General features: G+C 49.5%; 1 protein-coding gene across 6 annotated transcripts in view; it reads left to right on the forward strand.

Annotated features, from left to right (window-relative positions):
• SLC39A11 (solute carrier family 39 member 11) overlaps positions 1–26,197 on the forward strand; it is a 378,198-nt gene that overhangs the window by 172,210 nt on the left and 179,791 nt on the right. For 4 of the 6 annotated variants that reach the window (XM_058676223.1, XM_058676225.1, XM_058676224.1 and 1 more), the window contains one exon: positions 16,297–16,444. In XM_058676223.1, the coding sequence (XP_058532206.1) occupies positions 16,297–16,444 (148 nt within the window). The remainder of the gene's footprint in view (positions 1–16,296; positions 16,445–26,197) is intronic. The other 2 variants (XM_058676226.1, XM_004592948.3) reach the window with 1 other exon arrangement.

Here is a 26,197-nt window from a genome sequence, read left to right on the forward strand (position 1 = left end):
GAGGCCTCCTGCATGTCCACAGCTGTCAGGAGGCTGGTAGGGGTGGGGGTACCATGTGATCATGGATCCAAACCAAAATGAGGTTGCTCACCCAGAGATCAAACACGACCCGATTAAGCCTGTGTTTGTAGCTTTTGGCTAATTTGTTCCCATTAAGCTAATTACACAGGACAGGGCTTGGGGTCTGTCCTGATATGTCACTTGGCACCCTCCAAAAGGGTAGCATGGTAGGACCTTGCTTTCTTGTCTGCTTGGGTTCCCTCTGGACCTGTGGTGGCACTTGCAGCCTATGGGGAAGCTCAGGTGAGCCTTGAAAGGATGCTGCGCCAGGGCCACCTTGGGTCTCTTGTGGACCTTGGAGCTTTTGTCTTCCTAGTGCCATCCCTCTACATACACAGAAAAAGACGGAACGTTCTGTTTTAGAACGTGTTGATATAAAGGGGAGCATAACCCAGGCAGGACTCATTTTTAAAAAATAGCTTTTTATTTATTTGAAAGGTAGAGTGAGAGTGAGAGAGATCTATTTGGTGATTCACTCCCTAAATGGCTGAAGCAGCCAGGGCTGGTCCAGCTCAAAGCCAGGAACTCTGAAACTCATTCGGGATCTTGCAGGTGCATGGCAGTCCCAGTCACATGGGTTGTCTTGCACTGCTTTCTCATTGCACTACCAGGGGGTGGATCAGATGCTGGGACTCCATGTAGTGTGTACATGGGGTGTTAGGGTCGCAGGCAGCACTTGAACACACTCTGCCACATCAGCTCCTGGATTCATAATTTCATACTTGTTAATGGAGATGGGTGGAATAGGTTCTTGTCTTCACACAAGAAAGAATTCAGATATGAGACAGAGGGGAGTGGCCAGCAAGGTAGCAAGGTTTAAAAGAGCAGGGCATCCGTCAGCACGGATGGGCACTCACAGACAGCCTGGGAGTGGCCAGCCACCCAGGCTGGGGAAAGCCAGCTGACAGGGCTGAATGGAGAGAGGACAGCTGGCAGGAAAGGGCTGAGAGCTGAGCATGCCATCTGTACTCAGACTGGAACATACACGGGAATGGGGTCCAGTTCTGCCTGTCCTTTCTCCTTCCCTTCCTTCTCCAGGAGAGGGGTTGCTGAGTGTGAATTAGGTAATATTCCTCCCAAGGTTTCAGTACTCAGGGCTGTCACACAGGTTCTCAAGGCTTTATTGCTCAGTGTTATCACAGTGTGTAACTAGTTGGTACTGAGTAGAGAGGGTTCCCCAGGGAAGCTTTCCTTGGTTGTGGAGAGGCTGAGCCCAGATGTGGGCAGGACTGCTGGAGTGTCAAATACTGGGCCAATTGCCATGTGTGCGCCCCAGCTTCCGGGATGCATTGCTTTCCTTAGGCCCCCTCTCTCACACACGCTTCCTACCTAACCTAGCTTTGTTCTCATGTTGTCTGGTTTGAGAACGAATCAAAACATGTTTGTGGGTCCTGATGGTGGGCTCCTGGGCACTGTGCATTCTGTGTTTGCCCGCAAGATGTCTTCCCAGTGTGGCTGAACTCCTGCTTCTGCCTTGCACAGCGTCTGGACACAGCCTTCTTGATGTTCCCCAGCAAGTCACATGCAATGAAATTAGTGCTGTGGGGTTGGAGTTCCCATCGGAAACTTGGGCCTCAAAGAATTGGTAGAACAGTGCTCCTTGTGCATAACACATTGCCCCAGGTTTAGTCTCCTAAGGGAACATGTAGACTCTAGAAATCTCATGATGGCAGAGGTATCAGTGGAGGGAACTTTGTGAGGGATAGCATTCTGGGTTGTACATTCTGGTGTGGACCCGCACCTTCCCCACCTCTGGGTGGGCTCTCTCTGCCTTTAGCTTATGGATTGGGCATCAGTTAATTCGCTGTCAACCTGTCAAACGGGATATTATCCTGCACTGGCCTGCTATGGTCAGCCTCTGAACACAAGATGGTCCCTCTTCAAGGTCTCCTGTATGCCTTGAAGAAGCAAGCAGCCATTTGAGTTGCCCATGGGGAAGCCAAATGGCAAGATCTGAGGGCAGCTTCGAGAAGTGGAGAGTTGTCCCCAGCTGGCAGATTTATTTATTTATTTGAAAGATTAGAGAGGAGAGACAGAGATTGATCCTCCAGCTGCTAGTTTGTTCCCTAAATGGCTGCATCTGCTGGGGCTGAATCAGGTCAAAGCCAGGAAGGAGCCTGCAACTCCAGCTAGATCCCCATGTGGGCTGTAGGGACCTCAGCTCCCAGGCCACCTTCCACTGCTTTCCTGGGCGTGTTGGCAGGGAGCTGAATCCGAAGTGGGGCAGCCAGTGTAAGCCAACAGTCATGTAGGATGCTGGCATCGCAAGCTCAAGCTCAACTCACTGCTCCACACTGCTGGCCCCAGCCAGCAAGAAAATAGGGACCTTAGTCCTTCATCTGCCAAAAACTGAGTTCTTGTACCCGTCGGTGCCTGGGCAGAGGACCCTGACTCTCAGATGAAATCGCAGCCCATAGCAACAGGCTGGAGAATGGAGTTGAGGGGCCAGCCTGTCCCGTACCTGGACCCCGGACTCATACAAGCCAGAGCTGAGATCTGCTGGTTGACAGGAAGCCCTGGTAATAGAAGGCTCATAACAGTGGTGCTGTTTCTGTGTGGTGGTTTGCTATGGAATGTAAGAGAGACAGAGGAACAATGTCAGCCCCCGAATCACAGCAGAAAGCAGAGGAACCTGTCGGAAGCAAAAGGCTTCAGTTCCTGCTCAGCTGCCAAGCCCCTTCAAACTGAGATAAGTTGGATAACTTATTCCAAGCAGGAAGATACCATGGATGAAATCTCATTTCCAAACAAACAAAAACTCAAAATATGTTCCTCAAAGCCACAGCTTTTCTTTTGAAGTGGTTTGCAGATGGTCCCATGATCCCACACTGATTCCTCATCACAAAAAAGCTCCGGAATCTCCACTCCCCCCTGCCCTGCCCACCATCCCCCAAATCCCTGGAGGACCACCTTTTGCTACAGCTTTGGTTTGGGCTGAATACCCTAGCAAGCCATGCTGCTGTCATGAGCTGTCGGCCTTGGAGGTAGCAGTTGATGGGACATCGACAAGTTATTTTCAGACTTGGTTTGAGGTTTTAGACCTGGGTGGGCAAAGCCCCATAGGATGAGAAGGCTGCTGTCTGGGGTACGGAGGTCGCAGGCTGCGACGCTGAGGAAGGTCTTGGCCTGAGGATGAGAGGGGGTGACTGTGCTGTGTACATCTCCTTATGTCCACTGCCCCTCTGGTGTCCTCCAGGCTGCCCATTTTAAGGCTTCTGCCCAGCTCATTAGAGGCATTGCTGTGCTTTGCCTGAGCTGGCTTAGGAAACCAACACTGATGTCCCCTTGGCTTTTTCGTGGGCTGATCTTTCTGCCCTGGTCTCTTGCAAGTGTGCTATTCTTTGAGTCCTTAGCTGTCTGTGCCTTTGGCAAGCATCGGATGGTTCAACGTTCTAGCTTGGTGTTGAGGGAATCTTTGTCCCTTCCAAGGACCAACCTCCCTGTGTTGTGTTTTTCTTCTTGGGTCCTCTGGAACCACAACATATCACTTCCTCAATTTTTTGTCTTGTGGCTGGGAGGTCTGGTCTGGAGACTGGATCTTCCATCTCCTTGCATCATTGGAGTGATTTATTCTTGTCTGGTCATGGACAGGCTGAGAAGAGGTTGAGGTCATGGTTCTGTTCTCTGGTCTCCTGCCAGGAACAACGAGGCAAGTCAGTCCAAGAGGAGTTGCTCATTACTACCCCCAGTGTGAATGTCAGGCTCTCTTCACAATGTGGCTCTCAACGTAGCACCCAGTGTATACACAAAGCCACATACATACCATAGTTGTGTATTACTTCTTCTGTATTTTTTGATTTGAGAGGCAGGTGGGGAAACAGAGCCCCCATTTGCTGAAGCTAGGATTCCAAGCTGGGATGGGCTGAAGCTGGGATTCCAAGGCAGGTCTTTCATATGGGTGTCAGGAACCCAGTTATTGGAACCCTCACTACTGTCTCCCTGAGTGTTTTGGTCGGAAGCTGGAGTCAGGAGCTGGAGCTGACTATCAGACCCCAGCACTCCAATGTGAGGTATGGGTGCTTCTGCCAGCATCTTACCTACTGGACCAAACGCCTACCCCTGATGTTGCGTCTTGAAGCCCAGGTTGCTCAATGCAGTGCCAGTTGCCCACCAGGGGCTGCAGGATGCAGAGGAATGGTGGGATTTGGAAATAGAAGGGTCCAAAACCGTTCTGTGCAATGCTGAGTAAGTCGTTAGCTTCTTGGACTTGTGGAGTGGCGGTTGTATTTGTTCTCTAGGTCTGGTCTGTTATAGCAAAGTGACACAAACTGAGTGGCTTAAGCAACATATATTTTCTTTTCATGTTGCTGGAGCTGGACGTCCACGTCCAAGTGTAGGCAGTGTTGGTTCCCGAGCAGGGTCATGAGGCTCTGCTGCAGGCCTGCCTCCTTGGCTTGCAGGTGTGTCTTCTTCTAGTCCCTTCACACCGTCTTCCTTCTGTATCTAAAGTTCTTACAAAGACCCCAGTCATATCGGGTGAGGGTTCCCCTAAGGATCTCGGTTTAATTGTATCTTTAAAGACCCTGTCTCTAAACCTAGTTGAATTCTGAGATCCTAGGGTTAGAGGAGGGTTAGAGATCCTTGGCGGGGGAGGGGGGGGAGGGAATTGGGAAGGGGATAAGGGAAATGCCAGGAGCCTATGGAACTGTATCATAAAATGATAATAATAAAATATAAAAATAAAAAATTATAAAATAAAAAAAGGAAAAGATAAAGAAATAAAAAGTACTTACAATAAAAAAAGAAAGAGCTCCTCAGGTTGAAGGGGAAGGAACATGGCTTGGCCCATAACAGGGATAGTGATGTTTACAATCTGCTGTAATTGCGAGGAGATGTTGAGGATTGAGTGTAGGAGTAGAAGAGAAAGCATGTTGGAAGCTAAGCATGTTGCAGAGCAGAGTTTGTGCAGGCCGAGTTACTGTTTGTAAAATAACTTTAAGGTCAGTACCAAGCTTATTTATTTCCATCCCTATTCATTTTCTCTGCTTCAACTCTGCATTGTTCTAACACTGGGATTTCTTTGCAGAAGTAGAGTGCTCTGTCTACGGCGTGTGGTTGTCTAGGGGCTGGCTCTTTGGCTTGTTGCTAGTTAGCTCACCCTCCCTCCCCTCCTTCCCTTTTTCTCCCTCCATGTCTCCCTCTCCCTTTGTTCTGCAGTTGAGGAAAATGTTTTTTTTTTTTTTTGATGGTCAAAGCTCTAAAGATTGGTGAAAAGCTAAACTTCAGGCTTTTCTTCCCCAGCAGTGCTGGGATAAGAATCTCTATTCCAGCATTCATAATAGAAGGGTTAGATTTTTAATTCTTATATTTTTAAAATTATGGTAAAGAAAAGGGGAAGAGGGCAGGGTCTTTGTAGAATAATTGCCTGCTTGGTTTTCCTAATCCTTAGCTGCTCTGACTATAAGAGAATGTGCGTACCTGTGTGTGTGTGATGAGTTCTACCGAGTCATCTTCAAAGATGATAAACTCAGACCTTTCTCTGTGCAAGTGATGAAAGTTTGAAGCCAAGAGCTCCAAAATGCTCACGTTCCAGCCTGAGAAGTGCTTTGCTGAGTATTCCGAGCTTGGACCCGAAAGCAAATGCTTTGGAAATCCTCAGGCTGCATCTGCTAAATATTAGTCATTCGTGCATATGTCCAAGTCAGTATGGCGGATGTGGGACTGCATGCAACATGGTCTTTGCTCTGGGTTTTCGGGGTTATTCTCTGCTTTCACAGACTTTACTGAACATATTAGTTCATAGACTTCTTTTCTTCGAAGCATCTGCTGAAATAGGGAACTCTGGGAAATGGCAATTTAGGGCAAAACAAGTCATCAGGGAGACTTTTGTCTGCAAACAGAAGTATGCACGGTGTCTTGCTCAGCCAGTTGAATGCGGAGGCCTGGAGAGTGGTAACTTAAGCAGCTCTTGTTATTTTGAGGGTAGGAAACAAATTATCGGGTCACTAACGACTGTTATGTTTTTCAGTTTCATTGCAAAATTTGGAGGCAGAAAAATTCCTGCATTTTGAGTCAGTGGGGAGGGAAGCAAGGAGGATGAGAATTGTATCGCTTTGAGTCTCCAAGCTTGTGGCTCTCCTGTTTGAGTGATTGATTTTAAAGAAAATAAAGCACAGTCTTCCCTAAGGTGTGTTCAAGCTATTTTAAACAAAGATTTATTCATTTGAAAAGGAGAGAAAGAGACACAGCCAGATTGGTCTTCCATGCATTGATTCACTTCCCGAATGTCCCTAGTGGCTAGGACGAGGCCAGGCTGAAGTGTAGAACCAGAGACTGCATTTGGGCTCCCACGTGCTTGGCAGGGCCCCACATCCTTGGTTTATCTTCCCCAGCTTTCCCAGGTACATCAAGCAGAGATCTGGATCCGAAGTGGAGCCACCAGAACTCAAACCAGCACTCCAATCGAGGATGCAGTGCAGGCACCGCAAGGGGTGGCTAAGCCACGGCTCCAGTGCTGGTCCCCAAGCTGGTTTCACTGTTACCGTTACACTGTTAGCCTTTTCCTTTGTTAGCATGACAAAATACCCGAGGCAGCCCAACTTACGCAGCCAAGAAACTTATTTGGCTCAGTTTTAGGAGTCTAAGGTATAAATGTTGTGACTTTGGGCAGATTTTGGCTTTGGTGAGAGGATTATGATGAATAGCAGAAAACTACAGAGAAGGATCAGTAAGCCAGGAGGCAGAGAGGGTGAAGGCGGAGAGACACACAGGCACTGGGAGTGCGCTGAAAGTGTTCCCCCGGGGTCTTTTATTGGAAAGTCAGATATACAGAGAGAACGAGAGACAGAGAGGAAGATCTTCCTCCACTGATTCACTCTGCAAGTGACTGTGTCAGCTGGAGCTGCACTGATTCGCAGCCAGGAGCCTGGAGCTTTCTCCTGGTCTCCCACAGGTGCAGGGTCCCAAGGCTTTGGGCCATCCTCTACTGCTTTCCCAGGGAGCTGGATGGGAACTGGGGCCATCAGGATTAGAACTGGCGCCCATATAGGATCCTGGTGCGTGCAAGGTGAGGACTTCAGCTGCTAGGCTACTGCTCCCAGTCAACCCTCAGGGTCTTAAGGACCCTCTTCCATTAGGGTCCACTTCCTTAATTATATAATTGGATTAAGTCTCTGCCCTCCTTCGGTAATTTACAAGTTTGGGTATTAAAGTTTTACATAAGTTTTGGGGCCAAATCATATTCAAACCATAGCAATTCTACCCACATTTATAAGCATAAATATTTATGAACATAAAATTAGGTATAAATTAGGCCTGAGGCTTTTGGCAGTCGAGCTATCATCAAACCAACAAATTGTCAGTACTAATCAATGTAGCAAAATCAAAAACACCAGAAACCAATGAGATAGGGCACGTGCTTCTAAAGTCACCACCAGTTGCAGTGTGCCAATACTCTTGGCTGCCATGACCAGCAAACTTGGCTCCTGGCAGCGTTATCTCAGACAGTCTCCCAGTGCTGTTGCAGAGCCATCTGGAATCCTCCTTCACCCGTAGCCGACTCTGTGCTTGGCTCCAGCCTGCTGAGTCTCCCTGCCCCCCCACCGTCTTCTCCTGAGCCTCAACAGTTGCAGTAGTATTGTTGTGAGCAACTTCATGTAATACATACATGCCAACAGAGGCAGTGACATCCAGCAGTTGGATTCAGTGTACAAAAGCGTCACCTCAGGGATTCCGATGGTTGCTATTCTTTACATGAACATCTGAAATTGTGTGCTCGTGGTCCAGAGCCCTGCAGAGGCTGCCTGCAGTGTATGGTTCCCCTGCATTACGGGCAGTGTTACGTACGTCTGTGTGAGTGTGCTGCAGTGGTCCCTGCTGTGGCCACAGCTCCCTACCGCATGGATGTTCATTGCAGGTCCAGTGAGTAAGATGGCCCACCTGCTTCTCCTAGGGGTTCAGTATCCGCGGCTCACCTACAACAAATTGAAAATATTTGAGACAAAACTCACATCTGTGCTGAGCAAATACAAACTTGTTTTTCCCTGTCTTCGTCCTTTAAAGGATACAGTATACCGGCTATTTGCATAACATTTCCGCCCAATCAGATAACATCTGAAAGCTCCACGTTGGTCGGGACAGATACCCCAGATGGAGAGAAGTCACGTGACTGTGACTTAATCAAATCTGTGATTAGATTAAAAGCACGGGACGACCAATGCGGATCGAAAAGCTGGCGCCTAGTTCCACTTAGATGCCTGCAGTACTTTCCATTCATTTTGTTATTTTAAGGAATGTGATGTTTTAAGCAGGTGATGCAACATACTGATTGGGAAACTTGTGCCAGACTCCATGTCTCTGCCCAGCCCACCGATGGGAGCCCTGGCTGGCCTTGGGAGAGCCGCTGCCTGGCGTAGAGGGCTCTCTGCAGGCTGTGTAGAACCTCTCTGAGCCATCTCTGTGCGGGCCTGTGCGGAGACAGCGAATCGGGCTTATGGGATCGAACAGGCTCAGTTGGGAATAGCAGCCGGAAATAGAGAGTTTTGTTCCTGAAAAGATAGACTGAGAGATGGCCTCGTACATAGCTCAGCTCCAGCTGGACACATCTGTGTTTCGTCTCCTGTCCAGTGAAGCTTTAGGCCCAGGCTGTGGCGGTGATGGGGAAAGCGCCTGGAAGATGCAACCTTGGGGGGGCTTGTGGGCTGTAGGCTGGGAAGATCTGTCAGAAAGAGGGAAGGAGGCAGGATCTTTGGGTGAAGTTCCGCGAGGGAAGCTCCCTGTCCCCACCTGATCTTGAAGCCAAGATGGAGATCTTTCTCTGTCACTATAGGCGAGGAAGCCGTGAAAGCTGCGCTGCTGGCCATCAGCTGATGTGCACCTGTATGCCTTTTCCTCCCTCTCTGCACCACTCCCACTCTGCTTTATAAGGGCCTAGCCACTTTGTACTTTCCTGGGTCTTTGTTTTGCTGCTGCCGTTACACAGCATAGGGCTTGCAGCATGGTTCATCCCAGTTAGCTAACTGCATTGTCGAACAGACAGTAGCCTGGGCCTTCACATCAGAGCCACAGAGGACGCAGTCCCTCCATTCAGAGCCCTGTCATTCTGACATAGCCCAAGAAACTGGCAGGTTACTCTGCAGTTTGGTAAATGGGTGACACAAATGTCTTGGGACACAAGTGGCTGACCCAGAAGAGGCCGAGTGTATCTGCAGGAAGGCTTCCTGGAGGAGGGATAGCCATAGAGAGACACACAGCATATCGTCAGCTGTTGGTTTCCTTCTCAGATGCACACACAAGCTGGGGCCAGATGAGGGCCAGAGCTGGGGGGCGAGGAGCACAGTTCAGATCTCCCATGTGGGAGGCAGGGCTCAGTCTCTGGAGCCACCAGTGCTACCTCCTAGGCTTTGTCATTGGCAAGAGGCTGGAGTCCGAAGTGGGAGCTAGCACTCCAAGCAGACTGCCCCAGTGTGGGATGTGGACAGCTCTGCTGCTAGGTGATACACCCACAGCCAGGATCTTGAAAGCCTCCAGGAGCTGATTGCTGACTGAGGTGGCGCTATTGCTAGCAGGGGCAAGAACTGAAATTGAGCCAGTGGTGCAACCCCAGTGCCTTGGTCAGGGCCGGAGGAGTCATACTTCAGTAGGGGAGGGAAAGGCCTTCCTGGAACAGGGCAAGCTACTGCTCAGGACACCTGCATCCTGTAGGGGAGTGCTTGGTTCAAGTCCCAGCTGTTCAGAGCTGCTGCTGCTTCTGCTTGCTGCTTCTCATGATGTATTTATTTACTTGAAAATGTAGAATTACAGGGACACACACACACACACACACAGAGAAAAAAATTCAGTCTGCTGGTTCACTCCCCAAATGGCGTCAGTGGCCAAGGCTGGACCATGTTGCAGTTGGGAGCCTAGGACTCCATTCTGGTCTCCCAGATGAGTGGCAGCAATCCAAGTACTTGGGCCACGTTCCTTGACTTTCTTAGACATATTAGCAGAAAACTGGATTAAAAGTGGAGCAGCTGGCATTTCAGGGAATGTATAGTAACTGTGTAATAGAGACTAGTATATCCAGACGTGAAGATACAATGCAGTAAGCATCTCTACTTCCAAATCAAAGATGGACTCCCAATGAAAGTGTTGGAATTATCTTGAGAGTAGAATTACTGGACTCTCTGCCGGTGTTTGCACCCACAACGTCAGGATATGCTTAAATAGCTGACTGATGGGCTTATGACTGCTTGTGATGGACTATACTATTATAATAATATGGGAGAAATAAGTTGGGGGAGGGAACTTGGGGAGGGAGTAAGGGAAATCCCAGAGGCTATGGAATTGTATCCTAAAATTAAAATAGAAGGGGAAAAAAAGTGGAGCAGCTGGGGCATAAACTCCAATGGGATGCTAGCATCGTAGGTGGCAGCTTAATTTTCTGTGCAGCAACACTGTCCCCTCTGCACCCCTGATCCAGCTTCCTGCTCCTGCCTCTGTGAGCACTTGCCGCTCTGTGGGAGACCCAGGTAGAGTTCTCGGTACCAGCTTAGGCTTGGGCCGCCTCTGTCTGCCTCAGGCATTTGGGAGTAAGCCAGCAGCTGGAAGACCTCTTCCTCTCTGTTATTCTGCCCTTCAAATCAACAGGCCTTTAGAAGACATCTTATAGAAACAACAGAGGCCCGGGACCTTGAGTGGCCATCCTCCTTGTCTTCTGGGATCCTGATTAGGGCTATCATCCCCGAATAGGTAAACTGAGGCAGGGAAGACCGTGGCCTGCTTGGTAGGCTCAAGGCAGAACTGTATCTTGTGCCACTAGAAGTTCTATTTGCTCTGAGGCTGGCTGCTTATCATGCCAACTAGCCTGGCCCCAGGCTGCCCAAGGCTGCTAGGCCCCCTACAGAAGATGATCATCTATTATGCAAGCGCCATCTATATTCTGGCTGATGATAAGGGGCAACATTTGTTTTTTTTCCCCGTTATGTGGAATAATTTAAGACTGTGTTATGAATGTCATTATTATGGTAACTACTTGGTAATAAAAACAGCATCAATTATTTACCACCACCTCATGTGTCTGGGTTAAGCGGGGATGGCAGGAGGCAGAAGCTGAGGCCAGGAAGCAGGGGTGGGGAGAGGCAGGGCCCATATAAGGCTTCTGGCAGGCTGTCTGCCAGATCCCTCCGCACCACCAACACCTCCCAGGTTCACAGGAGCTCCTCATCCACTGTGGGTGTCACACTGCATCTGACTTGAGCCGTGCTGGCGGGGGCACCAGTGAACCTCCTGACCAGTCCTTGGCAGTCACTTGGCCTAATGATAAAACTCAGAGACTGAACTCTTTGGGGGCTAGAGAAACTTAGCTCATGCTAGATTGGATAAAGCCTTAACAGAGGGTTACCAGAACACCCATCCTGAGCTGCCGTGGCAGAGGGCAGGTGTGGGATTGGCAGGGGTCGCACTTGCTTGCTCTCCCCCAGTGAGCATCAGAGGTGGGCTTGCTTTGCTTTCCCAGGGATTGGTGGCAAGGACACACCCCCTACACTGCCCTGAAGGCTGCTGTTGGGTCCAGTTGTTGGCTATGAGATCTGGGGGTTGCAAGGCTGCAGGGCCTTGCACCCCCCCCACCCCCAGCAAAGGATCCAGTGCCTTTGGGGGGTGCTGTGCCTGGGGGTCTCTAGTTTGTCTTCAGAGAGATCCTCTGCAAACAGCTACTTCCCCTCCGTGGCACTCTCACTCAGTCCTTTTGTGACTTGTCGCTTCTAGGGCTCTGGAGTCACTGGGTGGGGATAAGTTATGGGGTGGGGGTTGGGGAAGAAGACAACACTGTTGTCATCCTTGTACCTGGCACAGCAGAACAAGCCCTGATGGACAGCATCTGGACTTGATTTCCTGAGGGGGACATCCGTACTACTTCCCGAAACCTTTTTTGAAAGCATCTATTTGAGGGGCAGACTTGAGCTCCCACCCACTGGTTAACTTCCCAAATGCCCACAACCGCCAAACTGGGCTGAAGCTGAGAGTCTTCCCAGGAGGGTGCCAGGCATCCAGTCACTAGAGCAGCCTCTGTGCTTCCCAGGCTGTGCGTTAGCAGGACGCTGAAGTCAGGATCCGGGACCTGGGGTCTCAGCCAGGCACTCACTGCAGGCCGGGGTAAGGGTGCCTTAACTGGTAGGCCACTTGTTTGCACGTAAGACATCTTATAGGGTAAGTTCCCGCCCTCCTGCCCGCCTCACTGGCTTTGTTTTATTTTGTCCTTCTTTCCCATTCCCTCCACTTCTTCTTTTGCCTTCAGAAAAATACTGTCTTACCTCCTCTTTGCATGATCTTTCTAAGAGCGCGTGGAGGTGGCTCAGTTCATCCTGTGTCAAGGACTGGTCCCAGACTGCACGATGCTAAGGGGCTAGTTCTTTTTTTTTATTATTCATTTTATTATTGTTCTTATTATTTTATAGTACAGTTTCATATTCCCTTATCCCCTCCCCAGTTCCCTCCCCCCCCCAGTTCCTCTATATCATTACTAACATATAGTTCTTCATACTCAGTCATATGTCCATCATTGCGGGCCTGGACAATGGCAGAGAGTCCAGAATCCTATTGTCAAGAAATAGTGAACAGTTTATTGTAAGTCCATCTTTGGCTGGAAGCAGAAATGCATACCACACTACATCCTCACATCTGAATGTTAGTCTCCATTTCACAGCTACTGTACATCCCCTTAAATGAAAAGTCATGTTTCAAAATCAACAATAGAAAAGAGGAAATTTACAATGCCATGAAGTTAAATGACATGTTACTAGATATGATAGTCTCCATTACGCAACTACTGTACTTCCCCTTAAATGAAAAGTCGTGATACAAAATCAACAAATAGAAATTTACAATGCCTGAAGTTCATCCATGCTAAGGGGCTAGTTATAATCACCAGGGGTTTCAGGGGCTCTACTGTGGCCTCCTGCCTCCAGGTACCCATTCAGGACTCAGGGTGCTGAGAGCAGGGCTTCAGAGAAGACGGTGGGAATGGAGGGAAAGGGGCTGGAGAAAAAGCCTTCGGGAGGAGGAAGGGGAGGTTCTCGCAGCTAAGGAGGCTGTGCCGTTGGCCCCTTGACATTTGCAAACTGCAGGGTGACCCAGGAAACAGGAACTGTCCCAAGCCCTGGGTGGGGGCACAGGTGCATTCCTGGAGGGACCTGGGGAAAGGAGGGGTGGGATGGAGGACTGGGTGAAAAGTCAAGAGGGGCTGACCTTCCTCAAGCATTTGCCTAGAAGGGATTCCGCTAGGGGCTATAGGAGTCAGGTGATGCAGTGTGAATAGGAAAACAAAACAGATTTTGAGGGGAAAGGCCCAGAAATGCAGGCTGTCCTGCCCTGGGGGTGGGTATAGGCAGGAATTTCTCCTTGGAGTCTTGGTCCTCCCGCATAGGCTAACACTGTTTATTGAAAGCTCTGCTGAAGACAATGAGCTAGGGGTGACAGCCCCCTCTGGCCCAGCTGGGGTTTCTGGGGTTGGCTTCTCCCCTGTGTTCAGGCTGTTGCTTGGAACTGTGAGGAAGATCTCTGCTGCAGGGTGGGGAGTGTTGGGGGGTCCCAGCTGGGAGTCTGAAAAGAGCCATGCAGGACAGTTATAGTGTCAGAGAGGTACAGGGCGAGGGGTCGGGGAGTGAGGGGAGGGAAGTCTGGAGGGGGGCATCCTTAAGAGATGCACTTAAAACTCTGTAGCTTCCAGGTGATGCTACTGGGCCTCACACAGTATGCCAAGAACACTGCTGGGCACAGGACTGTAACCCAGCACATGCTGCCATGGTAGGAGAGTGCCTCAAGCTCTGGCTTGTAATTCTTTGTGACCTTGTCCTTGGCTGGCCCTCCTGGGCTGCTGCATGGTCATCTGTGTGGAGGGGGAAGGCGACCTTCCTGAGGGTAGAGAGCTTGGCCTGCCAAGAACCGCTCCAGAACACAACAAAAAGCCAATCAAAAACTCACTGGATTCAGAGAGGGCAGGCAGGCAGCCTTCCCAGAGAAGCTGGCTGGCTCTTCTCTTTACAGAAGGGCAGGTGAGTGTGTGTGAGCTTGTCTGTGATTTCCCAGCATGGCCGGCAGCAGTGCAGGGCGCCTAGAGGGGACCCAAATCCTCCCGAAGCTGGACTCCGCAGCCTCACGCTGCAATGTCGGATCAAGTCTCTGTAGGGTGTGAGCAGCATCCTTGATTTTTTCCCACCAAAGGTACCAGCAGTACTTCCCCTAGCTATGACACCCCAAAATGCTCACTGTTCTGGGATTCTGGTGGTGGTGGTGGGGGGCTGCAGCAAAAACCACTGTCCCTATAGGCAAGCAGTGCCTTCCCCAGCAGGCCCCCTCTAAGCCACGGTCAGTGTGCGCTGATGGGCATTCCTGCTGTGACAGCCAGTTCTCTTCCTGTTCCTTCCCCTGGATACTCCTGCTGTAATACCTGGTTCTCTTTCCAGTTCTTTCCCTCCTGCTGTAAACCTAATTCCTTTCCCATTCCTTCTCTCCCCACCCCGCCGTACTCTTCTGTCATGTTTTCAGAAGAAGAAAGGTGGGGGAGAGGCAAGCAGCTGCCCCCTCTGCACAGGAAGCCACTCTTTGATGGCCACTGAGCTCTTAGATGTCAGCAGGTGATACCAGATTAGAAATAATTAAAGCATAACAGGCAAACAAAGAACTGTCACTCTGTGGCCCACGGCGCAGGCTCCAGCTGCCACTTGGGGAGCAAAGGCTGGGCCTGGCCTCCTTGAGGCCACCTCTGTTTTCAGGAATCGTTTGACCATCTGCAGGGGTAACCTTGATCTTGATGGAGCATGGCAGCTGCCCCTCCTGGTGTGGCAGAAGAGATGGTTTCCCAGCATTCTGCAGAGCAGCCTGGCAAGTTGCAACGAGGGCCGCTTAAAAACCAGACAGGAAGGCTCCTCCATTTTAAAACAAGGTTATGTGAGGTGTTGGCACCTTATTAAGGTGCATCATGGAGACTTGGCAAACAGAAGGTCAGGACGACATGGACGTGTTGGACAAGTGGCAGACACGAGGGCCAGGGCTTAGGTGTTCATTGGTGACCTGAGGTTGGAAAGCAATAATGGGAGCAAGCATCAGAGTCATCCTGTTCCCTTTCAGGTCCCTGATCCTCCTGACAAGGATGTGCGTCAAGTGTACCTGTGTAAGGGTACGATGTGTGTATGTGTAATGTGTGTTGTGTGTGCATGTAAGGGTGTATATTTAAGTGTCTGTGGGTCCAGCACAATAGCTTAATTGACTAATCCTCTACCTGCAAGTACCGAGATCACATATATGTGCTGGTTCATGTCCCAGCTGCACCATTTCCCATCCAGCTCCCTGCCTCTGTACTGGGAAAACAGTGATGTTTGGTCCAAAGCCTTGGGACCATGCACCTGCATGGGAGACCTGGAAGAGGCTCCTGGCTTCAGGATTCAGCCATTGTGGCCATTTAGGGAGTGAACTAGCAGATGGACAATCTTTCTGTCTGTCTCTCCATCTCTGTAAGTCTGCCTTTCTAACACTTTAAAAGAGTGTTTTGTGCGTAGGTCATGTGTGGATGCGTAAGAGTGTATGTGATGTGTGTACAGGTAAAGGTGAGTGCGATTTCTGTATGTGAAGAAATGGAATGTGTGAGAATGTGTGTTTTGTGTATGGGTAAAGGCATGTGTAATGATGTGTGTGTGTGTGTGTGTGAATACATATATATATATATATACGGATGAATGAGAATAGTGTTTTGTATGTAACACATAGCTTGACATAACTTTTTGTGTGATTCATTCATGTTAGAGGCTTAGCCAAGAAAGCCATTTTAATATTTTCTTAGAAATTATAAGCCTTCTTGCCATATTAGACACATCAGTTTGAAATGGAAACTTCTGTAACTCTGGGACTATTTTTGCCTGGTGCTGTGGTCCAAATACAGATATTGAAATCCTAACCTCCAGGGGGAGCACTCCCCAATGGGCTGCTTTTGACAGAGCAGGAACCCTGGCACTCTGACACCTGCCTGACAGTACTGAGGGGCATTTGGTGTGGGACCCCCATCTTTCTGGGTCTGTGTCTTTCCTGTTTCTGGGATCAGCATTAACTCCTCAGATCCTGTCATTTTTAACCCTGAAAGTTGTTCACCAGGAAGCTTTGTCATCTTCCTAACGGCAACCAAGTCAGCCTGTAGCTCAGTGTGGCCCCGCTGCTGCTGGCAGTCCTGGGCAAGCTGCCTGGGTGGCTGCAGGGTCTGGCGGATGAAGGTAGTGGAGGTGAAATGGTAGGACGCTCTGGTGACATGCATGCTTCCTGTTTCAGGGTGCAGCAGCAGAAGACCCCCAGATGGCCTTGGCTCTGAACTCTGACCCCACGTTGATGAAGAAGAAGTCTGATCCTGAGGGTCCCACGTTGCCCTTGGTCGAGAGTGAGCTCTCCATCCGGATAGGTACAGCTGGGCTTCATTCAGGCAAGCTCCCTGCCATGTGCACACCGAGCCGTCCCAAAGTTTAGACTCAGGGCTGGAGGGGGAGGGGGTCAAACGCCCAGCACGCCATCCTGTCCCTCCCTGTGACTCACTCCTCTGTTGCATAGAGCTACCCTGCCATCTGACCCTGCACCTTCCTCCTTTGTTCCCTGAATCACCTGCCCAGGGCACAAGAAGCGGTTTGGCATCTGCTGATGGTCTTTCTAACTCGGACCTGGGACGAGGAACTCAGTAATGGGGAAGGGACTGATCTGAGCTGGCAAGTGTGGGTCTTGTCTGATGTTGAAGCCCGCTTGACTTTCCTCTTTCTAATTCACCTGGGCATGGTGGAGGTCTCTCGGAGTCACCCTGTCCGGATCTGGAAAACCCAAGAGCAGCAGAGAGCCCAGGGGAGCTATGGAGTCATTCCCTTGTCTTGATGGGAAACACGTATCTAGGTTGTTGCCTTTGGGGAAGCTGTAGAGGATGGGATGGAACCCACCCTTTCCAGACTCATTAGGCACTTCCCTCCCTGTTCCATTACCGTTCTCCACTAAGGACATCTGACTCACTGAAAGGCCAGTTACCCTGGTGAGGGCTATGCGCCTTTCTTTTACTTTGAATTCGTTTAAAAAATCTTGTGTTTGCACCTGCATGCCCCCAGCTGCCAGCCATGACCTAAGGAAGGAAAATCCTTCAGCCTGAGGTCGAATCGCAGGCCCTTCCCTGCCTTGTGGAGCTCGCTTGCCAGAGAGGGGAGGAAGAGACACTTGGCGACTAGTCATGGTCTTTGCCCGCGTCCATGCTGGCATTTTAATTGGATATTTTTGCCATCTCTAGGCTCAGGGACAGCAAATGGAAAAAAGCAACAGCAGCCCCATATCCCGTTCTCAATGATCTGTGTTCGGATTTTGTCCTGCATGAATTATTCATTGGAGAGCGCACAATATCTTCTCCACTTGGGTTAATCCTCACTGCCTTCCACGACTTTGCGCGTGGGATATAATCAGGAAATAAAAAGTCATCTAACGTGCGCTCAAGCCGTAGAGGGTTAAGAAGGACCAGGCTTCACTCTGCCTCCCATCACGCACATCACCTCTCCTCAAACTGCCTTCGCTGTTGGCTTGGCACTCCCGTTGACTGGAGTGTGGTCAGGGAGTGCCTTTGGAGACAAGGGTGGAGTATTGTAGATGGTGAGCCGCAGGCACATAGGGACACAGGCCCTTTCTGGCAGTTGTCACTGGTTGGAAGACTTCACAGACCTGATTCCGAGCTTTCTCTTGCATAACAAAGTTGGCCAGACTTGATTCTGTCCTGTTCATGCATCTGTAAGGTCACGGACACCTGTCTGTCCAAAAAAGTCCCAAAGTGGCAGGCTCCTCTGGGGAGCCTTTTCCAGTGCAGCCTTGGTAAACAGGCAGGCCAGAGAGTGTCCACTCTGCTGACTCGCCTTGGTCAAGCCAGGGTTAAGTGGCAAGCGGGGACTGCGTGGGTGGGAGCTGCAAACCTGTGCCCTGCTCAGAAACACTGGGCAGCCCTTGTTACCAGGTTACCAGGCAACCCTTAGAGCCGTTGCTAACTGCTCAGCTACGAAGGCAGGCGCAGCTCTGGGGGAGCGCGGGGATGGTTTGCCCAGACCCAGGAGAGCCCAGCCATCTCCTCTCACCTGGATGCACCCGTGGGTGTCAGGGTGGCTGAGGACTCTGGAACTGATAACAGCTATTTGATGACTGGCTTCATCAGCAGATCGAGCCTGAATATGCATTATATGTACCATCTGGATCTGCCCTTAAGTGTGCTGTAAACGGAGCCTGGAGACGGGTTTAATGGGTATTTAGTAAATAGCATCAGCCTTTGGAAAATAGCATTGGCACTGCTGTTATCCTGTCCTAGAAATGGTTCCGCAAGGGAGAAGCCCACAAGAGCACAGTGTGGGACAGAAGCTGAGCTGCTCGGAGCAGTGGCAGCAGCCTAACCGGGAAAAGCATTTATGACATAGCTTTCCTGCTTATGTCTTGGCGCCAAATGTTTTATGGGATCAGCTGTTCTGAAAGCGGGGGGATAATCTGGAAATCTGCTAAGCCAGAAGTTCTTTTAAAATTTTCATTCTGTCTCCCCATCTGTCTGTCCATCCATCCATTTCCAACTAACTCTAAGTTGAAATATGATAAGCATGGATTTTTAAAATGATAAGTAGGAGCGGACATTGGGCAATACAGTTACAGTTGCCACTTGGGATGCCTGTATCCTATCCCAGAGTACCTGGGTTCAAGTCCTCATTCGGCTGGCTCTTTAAACTTCCTGCTCATGTGCACCCTGGGAGATGCACACGCAAGCAGGTGCACCCTGGGAGGTGCACACTCAAGCAGTTGCATTCCAGGAGGTGCACATCCAAACAGCTGGATCCCTGACACCCCTGTAGGACCCCTGGGTCAAGTCTGAGCTTTGACCTCACTGTTGCAGGCATTTAGGGAGTGAGCCAGCAGGTCTCTCTGTTGTTTCTCTACCTTTCAAATGAGTACATTAAGGATGTAACTTACTTTCTTCCAATTTTAAATTCCTTCTGGTCCAGTCCCCCATCACAGACACACTATTGCTAGTTCCCTGTGTGTCCTCTCAGAACTGCTGTGCCATCACACTGGAGCTGTCACTCTGGTATTAGCTCTTTGTCCTGTAATAGGATGCCTGAGGTAGCCCACTTACCAAAGGCTAACATTGCAAGATCAAGTGGGCTTCCCTGGTGAGAGTGTGGTGAGAGTGTCTTGGTGGCAGAGTCCCAAATGGCAGATTGCCCGGTGGGAGACAAGGAGCGTGTGTGTATATGGCTCTGGTCTCTGGTCCATGGTTTCTGATGGAGCCACCAGGACTTAGGGGGTTTCCACCTAAGGGCCAGACCCACCCAGTTTTCCCCAAACCCCCCAAGACCACCCTGCCGGCAATCACCATTAAGTCTACCCTCTCTTAGTACAGTGAATGTGAGACTCTGGGGACCAAATCCATGAATGTAAGGGGATACATGTCCAAACTCTAGCATCCCTGTGCCTTGTATTCTTGCATTAATAGTGGGTTTTGTTGTTTGTTCCTCTGGCATTCATAGATCCCTCCCATCCTTGGTATTGCCTATGATGTTATTGAATGGGTTTCCTCTTGGTAGCCCGTTAGAGTAATCCCAGTCTTTTCTGATAAAGCAGAGAGCATTTTCTGTGTGCGTTTCTGTGAACAAATCTGTTGAGTAAGTTATGGAAGTCAAGCGAGGGGTTCCTTTTTAAACTTGTTTGTTTGAAAGTCAGAATTATGGAGTTGGAAAGAGGCATAGGCAGAGAGAAAGAAAGAGCAAGAGCGAGCGAGTAAGCAAGAGAAAGAATGAATTTTCCATTTGCTTATTTGTTCCCCAAAAGGCTGCAGTGACCAGGACTGGGCCAAGCCTAGAGCTCCAAGTCGGTCTCCCATGTGGGTGGCCAGGACCAGACACTTAGGCCATCTTCTGCTACTTTCTTGGGGAGCCTGATTGGAAGTAGACGGGCTGGGACTTTAAGCAGTGCCTCGTCATGGGATGCTTCTATAGCACACCACAGTTCTAGGCCTGGGTTGGACTTTATGTCTGGTTTATGCATCAGCACCAAAGTGTGCAAGAGTCTGTTTATATTTTGTGTATGTATATAACTTTGCATATGTGTGTGCTTGCAAGGCCGAGGACCATAACTTTAACCACTCTCCATTACTCCAATGTTGTTCTGGATCTTGGACTCTGTTACCTCAGTTTACCCCATTCGGCTGTTGAGTTGGACATTTTGTTTCCTAGTCCTAGTATCCCCTTCAAGTTAAAGGAGGCTTTGTGTGTAGGTTTCCCCCATTCAGCTGTCAACTTAAACTTGTTTTGCTCACTAGCACCCTCTTCAGACCAGAGGGAGGATAGGAAAAAGTAGATTTTTTAAAACTATTAACTGCCTGGCTCCAGGTTTAGTGTTAGTGGGTAGAAAGTTCAAAGTTTCCGAGAGAACTTTCCTATCATTATTACTATTAGTGGTGAATTTCATTGGTCTCTAAGCCTAGTGGATGGAAAATTGCCTGCAGTTCTTGTGTTTCTGTGAGTGGAATAGGAACAGATGCGATTTATGTTAAGAGATTACTTAGTTGTGAAATGGCACATTGGGCATCTTCTGTAAACCCTCCTTCTGGCATGTTGAGGGCAAGGGAGGTGGGCGCTTGGCTGAGAGAGGCAGAGACCGTATGAAGCTCTAAAATGAAGCTCTGGTTCAAACTAAACTTTTCCCTTAAATCTGATTCTTTTGCTCTTGGAGTGTTTACTTGCCTATACTAACTTCACCTGGCCAGGTCTGAGGATTTGTAAGCCAGAACTTGAAAAATGGAACCGATGCAGAGCTGGTGTCAAGTGCATGGGAGATTATGGCTTTGCAATCACTGGCCCCTGAACAACGCCGATGGTTGTTTTCAACACCGAAAATCTTGGGTCTGTTCTGATTCCATATGGATTTGCTGGGTGGCTTTCTCCTGCAATGACAGTGCTGGGGAAAATGGTTTCCCCTCCTAACTGCAGGTTTCCAGGTGTCCAGGCCCAGAACAGCACCTAGGCTCTGGGCCTTCCGAGCCATGCTGGGGTTCAGCTGCGCCTGGAAGCCCTGTTCACCTGCAGGCTTTCTTGTCTCCGGGAGGAGCCGGGCTTGCGCCTGTGGTCACTCCTTTCCCTGTGTTCCTGTTGAGCATCATTCCTCGGCGTAATGACTGACCGCCCTTTCTTTTGCTTATGATTTTTAAAAAGACTTACTACTTTTTATTGCAAAGGCAGATATACAGAGGGAAAGGAGAGATTTTTCCATCTGTTGGTTCACTCCCCAAGTGGCCGCAAGGCCAGAGCTGAACTGATCCGGAGCCGGGAGCTTCTTCCAGGTCTCACAAGTAGGTGCAGGGTCCCAAGGTTTTGGACCATCCTCTGCTGCTTTCCCACAAACAGGGATCTGGATGGGAAATAGAGCAGCTGGGAATATGAACTGGCACCCATATGGGATCCTGGCACATGCAAAGCGAGGACTTAAGCCACTAGACTATCGTGCTGGATCCACCCTTTCTTTTTTAAACTTGAGAGGAAGGGAGCAGGAGAGGGAGCCAGAGGAAACAAGGAGAGAGGGTGAGAGGGCTGTGCCATCTGCTGGTTAGCTGCGACACCCGGAGCTGTGATGTGACCAGGGTTCCCAAGGCATTTCCACGTCCTCCCAGAGTTGACCTGAGCAGGTGCTGGAGCCAGAACTCAAGCCCAGGTCCTTGAGCACGGACCCTGAGCGTCTAGACTGCTGGGCCACGTGCACAGCCCCAGCTTCATTTGTCAGCACCCCCGAGGTGCCGACATTTCACCTGGGAGCACTTTCTGCAGTGGAACGTTGAGCCCAACAGATGGATTTTTGCATGGATGGGTCTTTGGAGGATTGTACGTTCTGACGCTCTCAGGCAGCTCAGGGAGGGTAGCCAGGCTATGTGGGTGAAATCTCACCTCAGAAGACGACATCCCGTACTCTCCGTAAGACCAGCCACGTGCATTTGACTCTCAGTGCCCTAGATTTCCTTGGCTCTGAAATTCTTGGAAGAACCTGGGACTGGGAAGCCAAGTGGGCTTAATTTAAACAGCTTCAGTGTTCCCATGACAATTGCTTGACTCTTCCTCTGCGTCTCCTGCCTTACCAAGCCTTCCCTCAAGATGTTTCTTTTGTTTCTGGGTAAAATTTAGCAAACTTAAATTTAATCAAGAGTTGGATGTGGCTCAGAGGAGAGATTCTGAGCGATTCGTTCCAACTAGGTCTCTGAAACAGAGCACTTATGGACCCCTCTGAGATGTTATTAAGAATCTTGACTTTTTCTCAGCAAGTTCTCTGAAAGATGAAAGAATAATTTCATAGAAATTCATGTAGATGTAATGTCTTGCCATGTCGTTTTAGCAATTGACTTTTTTTCCTTTTTTTCCAATATCTGATTGGTTAGGGAGCACTTTGAAGTTATTTTTCTTCTATTTTTTTCCTCTCGGTTTCTCGTTGAGGCTTGTTGTGTAGCAACTGGAAAGTAGCCAGACCCTGCCTTCTCCATCTCCTGTCCAGGCAGGTGCCCTTGGCCTGGGCTGCTTCATTCCAAGGGCGAGAGTGAAGCAAACTGGCATTAACATATACCACGCCAGGTGCTTGGCCCAGCAGGCGTTGCTACATCCCCTAGCAGTGTGCCCTGCCCCTGCCTCTGGTTTTTTACAATATGGACTGTAGGGGGAGCGGTGCTGATGGATCAAGGACTGGGACCCCTGCAGGAGACCCAGTCTGAATCCCCAGCTCTCACCTTGAGCTTGGTCCAGCCACAGCTGTTGAGGACTAACTGAGGTATGAACCAGCAGATGGAAGATCTCTGTCTCTCAGAGAAGCACAAATTTCAGAACTGTGTCCTACAGAATTATGTTTGCAGAAGGATGACTGTATCGCTCACAATTAGCAGTAACTTCCAGAAGCTATTCAGTTTTCACGGCTGTTGACTGAGAAAGGGAAGTCACACAGAAGTAGGCTCTCCAGCAGGACCATGCGCAAAGACCATGACATGAAGCTGGTGGTGTGTCCTGGCTCAGGAGACTTCTGATGGACGCACTTCATGCATGCTTTAGCTTCTGAAGAGTGTTGTGTTTGGCCTAATGTTTAGCGCTCACTCTTCCTGCTTCAGCTGGGCAGTCATTTCGGAGTGTGCTTGTGCATGGCCAGGACCTGGGGCATTTGGGAGATTGGTTTGCTAGGGCTGTTGGACGCAGCACCCTCAGCCCAGGAGGTTTGGCGGACCCTTCCGTTCCGGTCCTTTCTGGAGGCTGGGGTCTGCACTGTGGGACGGGCGGTCAGCCTGGTTGCTGTTGTGGCCTGTGGTTGCAGGTAGCATCTCCCCAACCCCGGGCTTTTGTTTGGTCTTCCCTCCATGCCTGTCAGTGTCCCAATTTCTTTTTCATGAAAGGAAACTTACTTTCTTGGGGGACTTGGTTCTCTTTCTTTTTGAAATTTAGTTTTAGATGATGTTCACATAGTTGATCAGAGTGGGCTGGATCAAGGTTTAGGGAAAAGTGGGTGTGATCATTGTTTCTGATGTCTGCATCTCTTTGTTTTGGGGTAGGGGAATAGGGATAAGGCAAGAAGCCATACTCAGCCTCCCAACCGCTCCAGTGCCCAGGGATGAAGAATGGCCGCTTGATATCAAGCCTGGGTCCCTGTGTGGTGCACACCCCGAGGGTTCTACCCAGGTAGTTTTGATAGTTCTGAAATGTTGTCGATTTTGCCGATCCAAGGATGAGGGAACCCTTTCAATGTCCATTGGCTGACACAGTTGACCTCGGAGCCTCCATTCATTCAGATATTTGCTGTCACCATTTGGCTGGGGTAGTTGTCCAATTTGTTCTGTCCTCCTTCCTCTGGGATGGTACAGATGTCCCCTGCAGGCCTCAATGGGCTGCCATATCCTCCTTGTGGATCTGGGCCAGCTGTCCACTACTCCGTCTTTTCCACTGAGGAGGACTGGTTCTCACAGGTGGACCAAGGACCCTAATCAGGTGACCCAGGCTCCACTGGACCGGCAGTCCCCAGGGCTCATGGACCCAGCACTCACCATGCAGGCAGGCTAAGGACCCAGGCCAGGTGACCAGGGCCCTGCTGGGCTCCCCCATCCCTGGGGCTCATGGCCCTGGCATGCTTGGTTCTCTTTCAAGAGTGTAGCTACACTCCCCAGTGCTGGGCAGCAGCACACCTCCGCTGTCAGACCCCCAGGAGCCCTGCATGGTGTGTGAGCCGTCTTCCTGGGGGTGTCTGTGGAGTTTGCATCTTTTATAGTCTCCCCCTTCTCCCCTGGCTCCTTCTGTTGGTCTTAACCAGCTTAGGCTGAGTATGTTGAGGAAGCAGGATGGAGAGGTATTGCATGAAGTTGAAAATTAGCCAGAGGAGAGTGCCCCCCCCATATCCCAAAATGTCAGAACCTACAGAGTCTGACAGATACATGTTCCATGCTAATGACATTCTAGGGCAGCCCCTCCCATGACACCAGAAGTGGCGGACTCTGGTCATTGTAGGGGAGATGTGTTATGGAGGCACATGTCCCAGTGTCTAGAAGTCACTTCGGTCGATTGATGCCCCTACAAAATGTCACAACCCAGTGTCTTAGAAACAAGAGAAAGCTGTTGTCTCATGTCTGGAGGCTACAAGGGTGACATCGAGAAGCTGCTGAGGGAGGCTGCCTCCTGGCCTCCTCTGCCTTCTGCAGGCTGCGTGACTCCAGCCGTCCCCTGCCTGGGGACCGGCCTCCGCCGCTGTGTGCACTGCTGTGTCCCGGGCTGCCGAGGCCCACACTGCTCTCTCCTTGCATAGATAGCAGGCATTAGGATTAGGGCGAGCCCCATGCAGGCTCATCATTTCCTTTTTAATTTTTATAATTCTAATATGAATATTTGAAATCAAATATTTTATTATAAATATTTATAAAATTAAACATTTATAACTTTAATATTAAATGTGATTTAAATAATACCATGCAAATATTTATAATGTAATTTTATGTTTAATTTCATGATCTTAAATATTTATAATTTTATTTTAATATGTAGCATTTTATATTCTTTACAGTTTTATAATTTGTATGTTTAATTGACAAATAATGGTTGTATGTATTTATAAGGTCATATGTAATGTTTTCATATATACATTACAGAATAATTACAAAAAATATTGATTTACATATTTACCTATACAAAAGTCAGAGACACAGAGCAAGAGCTCCCATCCACTGGTTTAGTTCCAAAATGCCTGTAATGGATCAGGCTGGAGCTGGAAGGCAGGAATTCACTCCAGGTCTCCCTTGTGAGGGGCAGAGACCCCTGGGCCCTAGAGCCACCGCCTGCTGCTGCACAGCACATCTCGAAAGTGCATTCCTGCCGAGACTTTGTCCACTTTGACCATTTCTTCCCTAAGCATATGCACAACGAACTTTGCTGAGGTCGTGATGAGGTTCTGGGCAAACATGAGTCTTACGGGGGCCACTCTCCTTCATGATGCCATAGGCAGACACACTGCAACTGCTGTTTTCCCAGGCCTCCAGAGCTCTGGGAGTCAGGAGGGTTGTGTCTGTTTTTACACGGGGAAGGTGAAGCAAACGGGAGGGAGACTGAGGGGGCTGATCCTGCACGAACAGAAGCCCATTTAATTCGTCTGGAGCCTTCGGAGCAGCTGGCGGGTGCTCTCTTTGAAATATTCATTAAGCGTCTGCTGGGGAGTTAGGGATACTGGCTCCTTATGCAAAATTTAACATTTGCTTGGTTAGCAGGTTCTATCATATTTATAAGACTTCTGACACATTCGTTGCAGCTCATAAGTCTATTAAACTGGGAAATGTGTTTTTAATGTGTTTTTGGAAAGCAGAGCAGACAAGTGGCCTGGGCAGGACCAGCCCCCTGCCTAGGGTATTCCTGGTGGGCATTTATTACCCAAAGATTTAGAAGGCAGTTCTTGCAAGCGAGGCAGCCAGAACCCTTTTTTGGATCATGTTGTTTTGTTTTCTAGATTTTGTTTTTGTTTTTCTCCAGAAGCTCCTTAAACTGGGGACACACCAGAACTTTGCATTTAGGTTCTTAGGCCCTGTAGGACTGACTCCTTCGTATTTATTCACGCCTGTCTTAGGGTTTTGGCTTTTCCCTTTCTTCTTTCCTCTTGACCATTATCAAGAATGTGTAGTCAGAAGGGTAGGTTG

This window comes from Ochotona princeps, chromosome 17, assembly GCF_030435755.1.
Source record: "Ochotona princeps isolate mOchPri1 chromosome 17, mOchPri1.hap1, whole genome shotgun sequence".
NCBI classification, from domain to species: Eukaryota; Metazoa; Chordata; class Mammalia; order Lagomorpha; family Ochotonidae; genus Ochotona; species Ochotona princeps.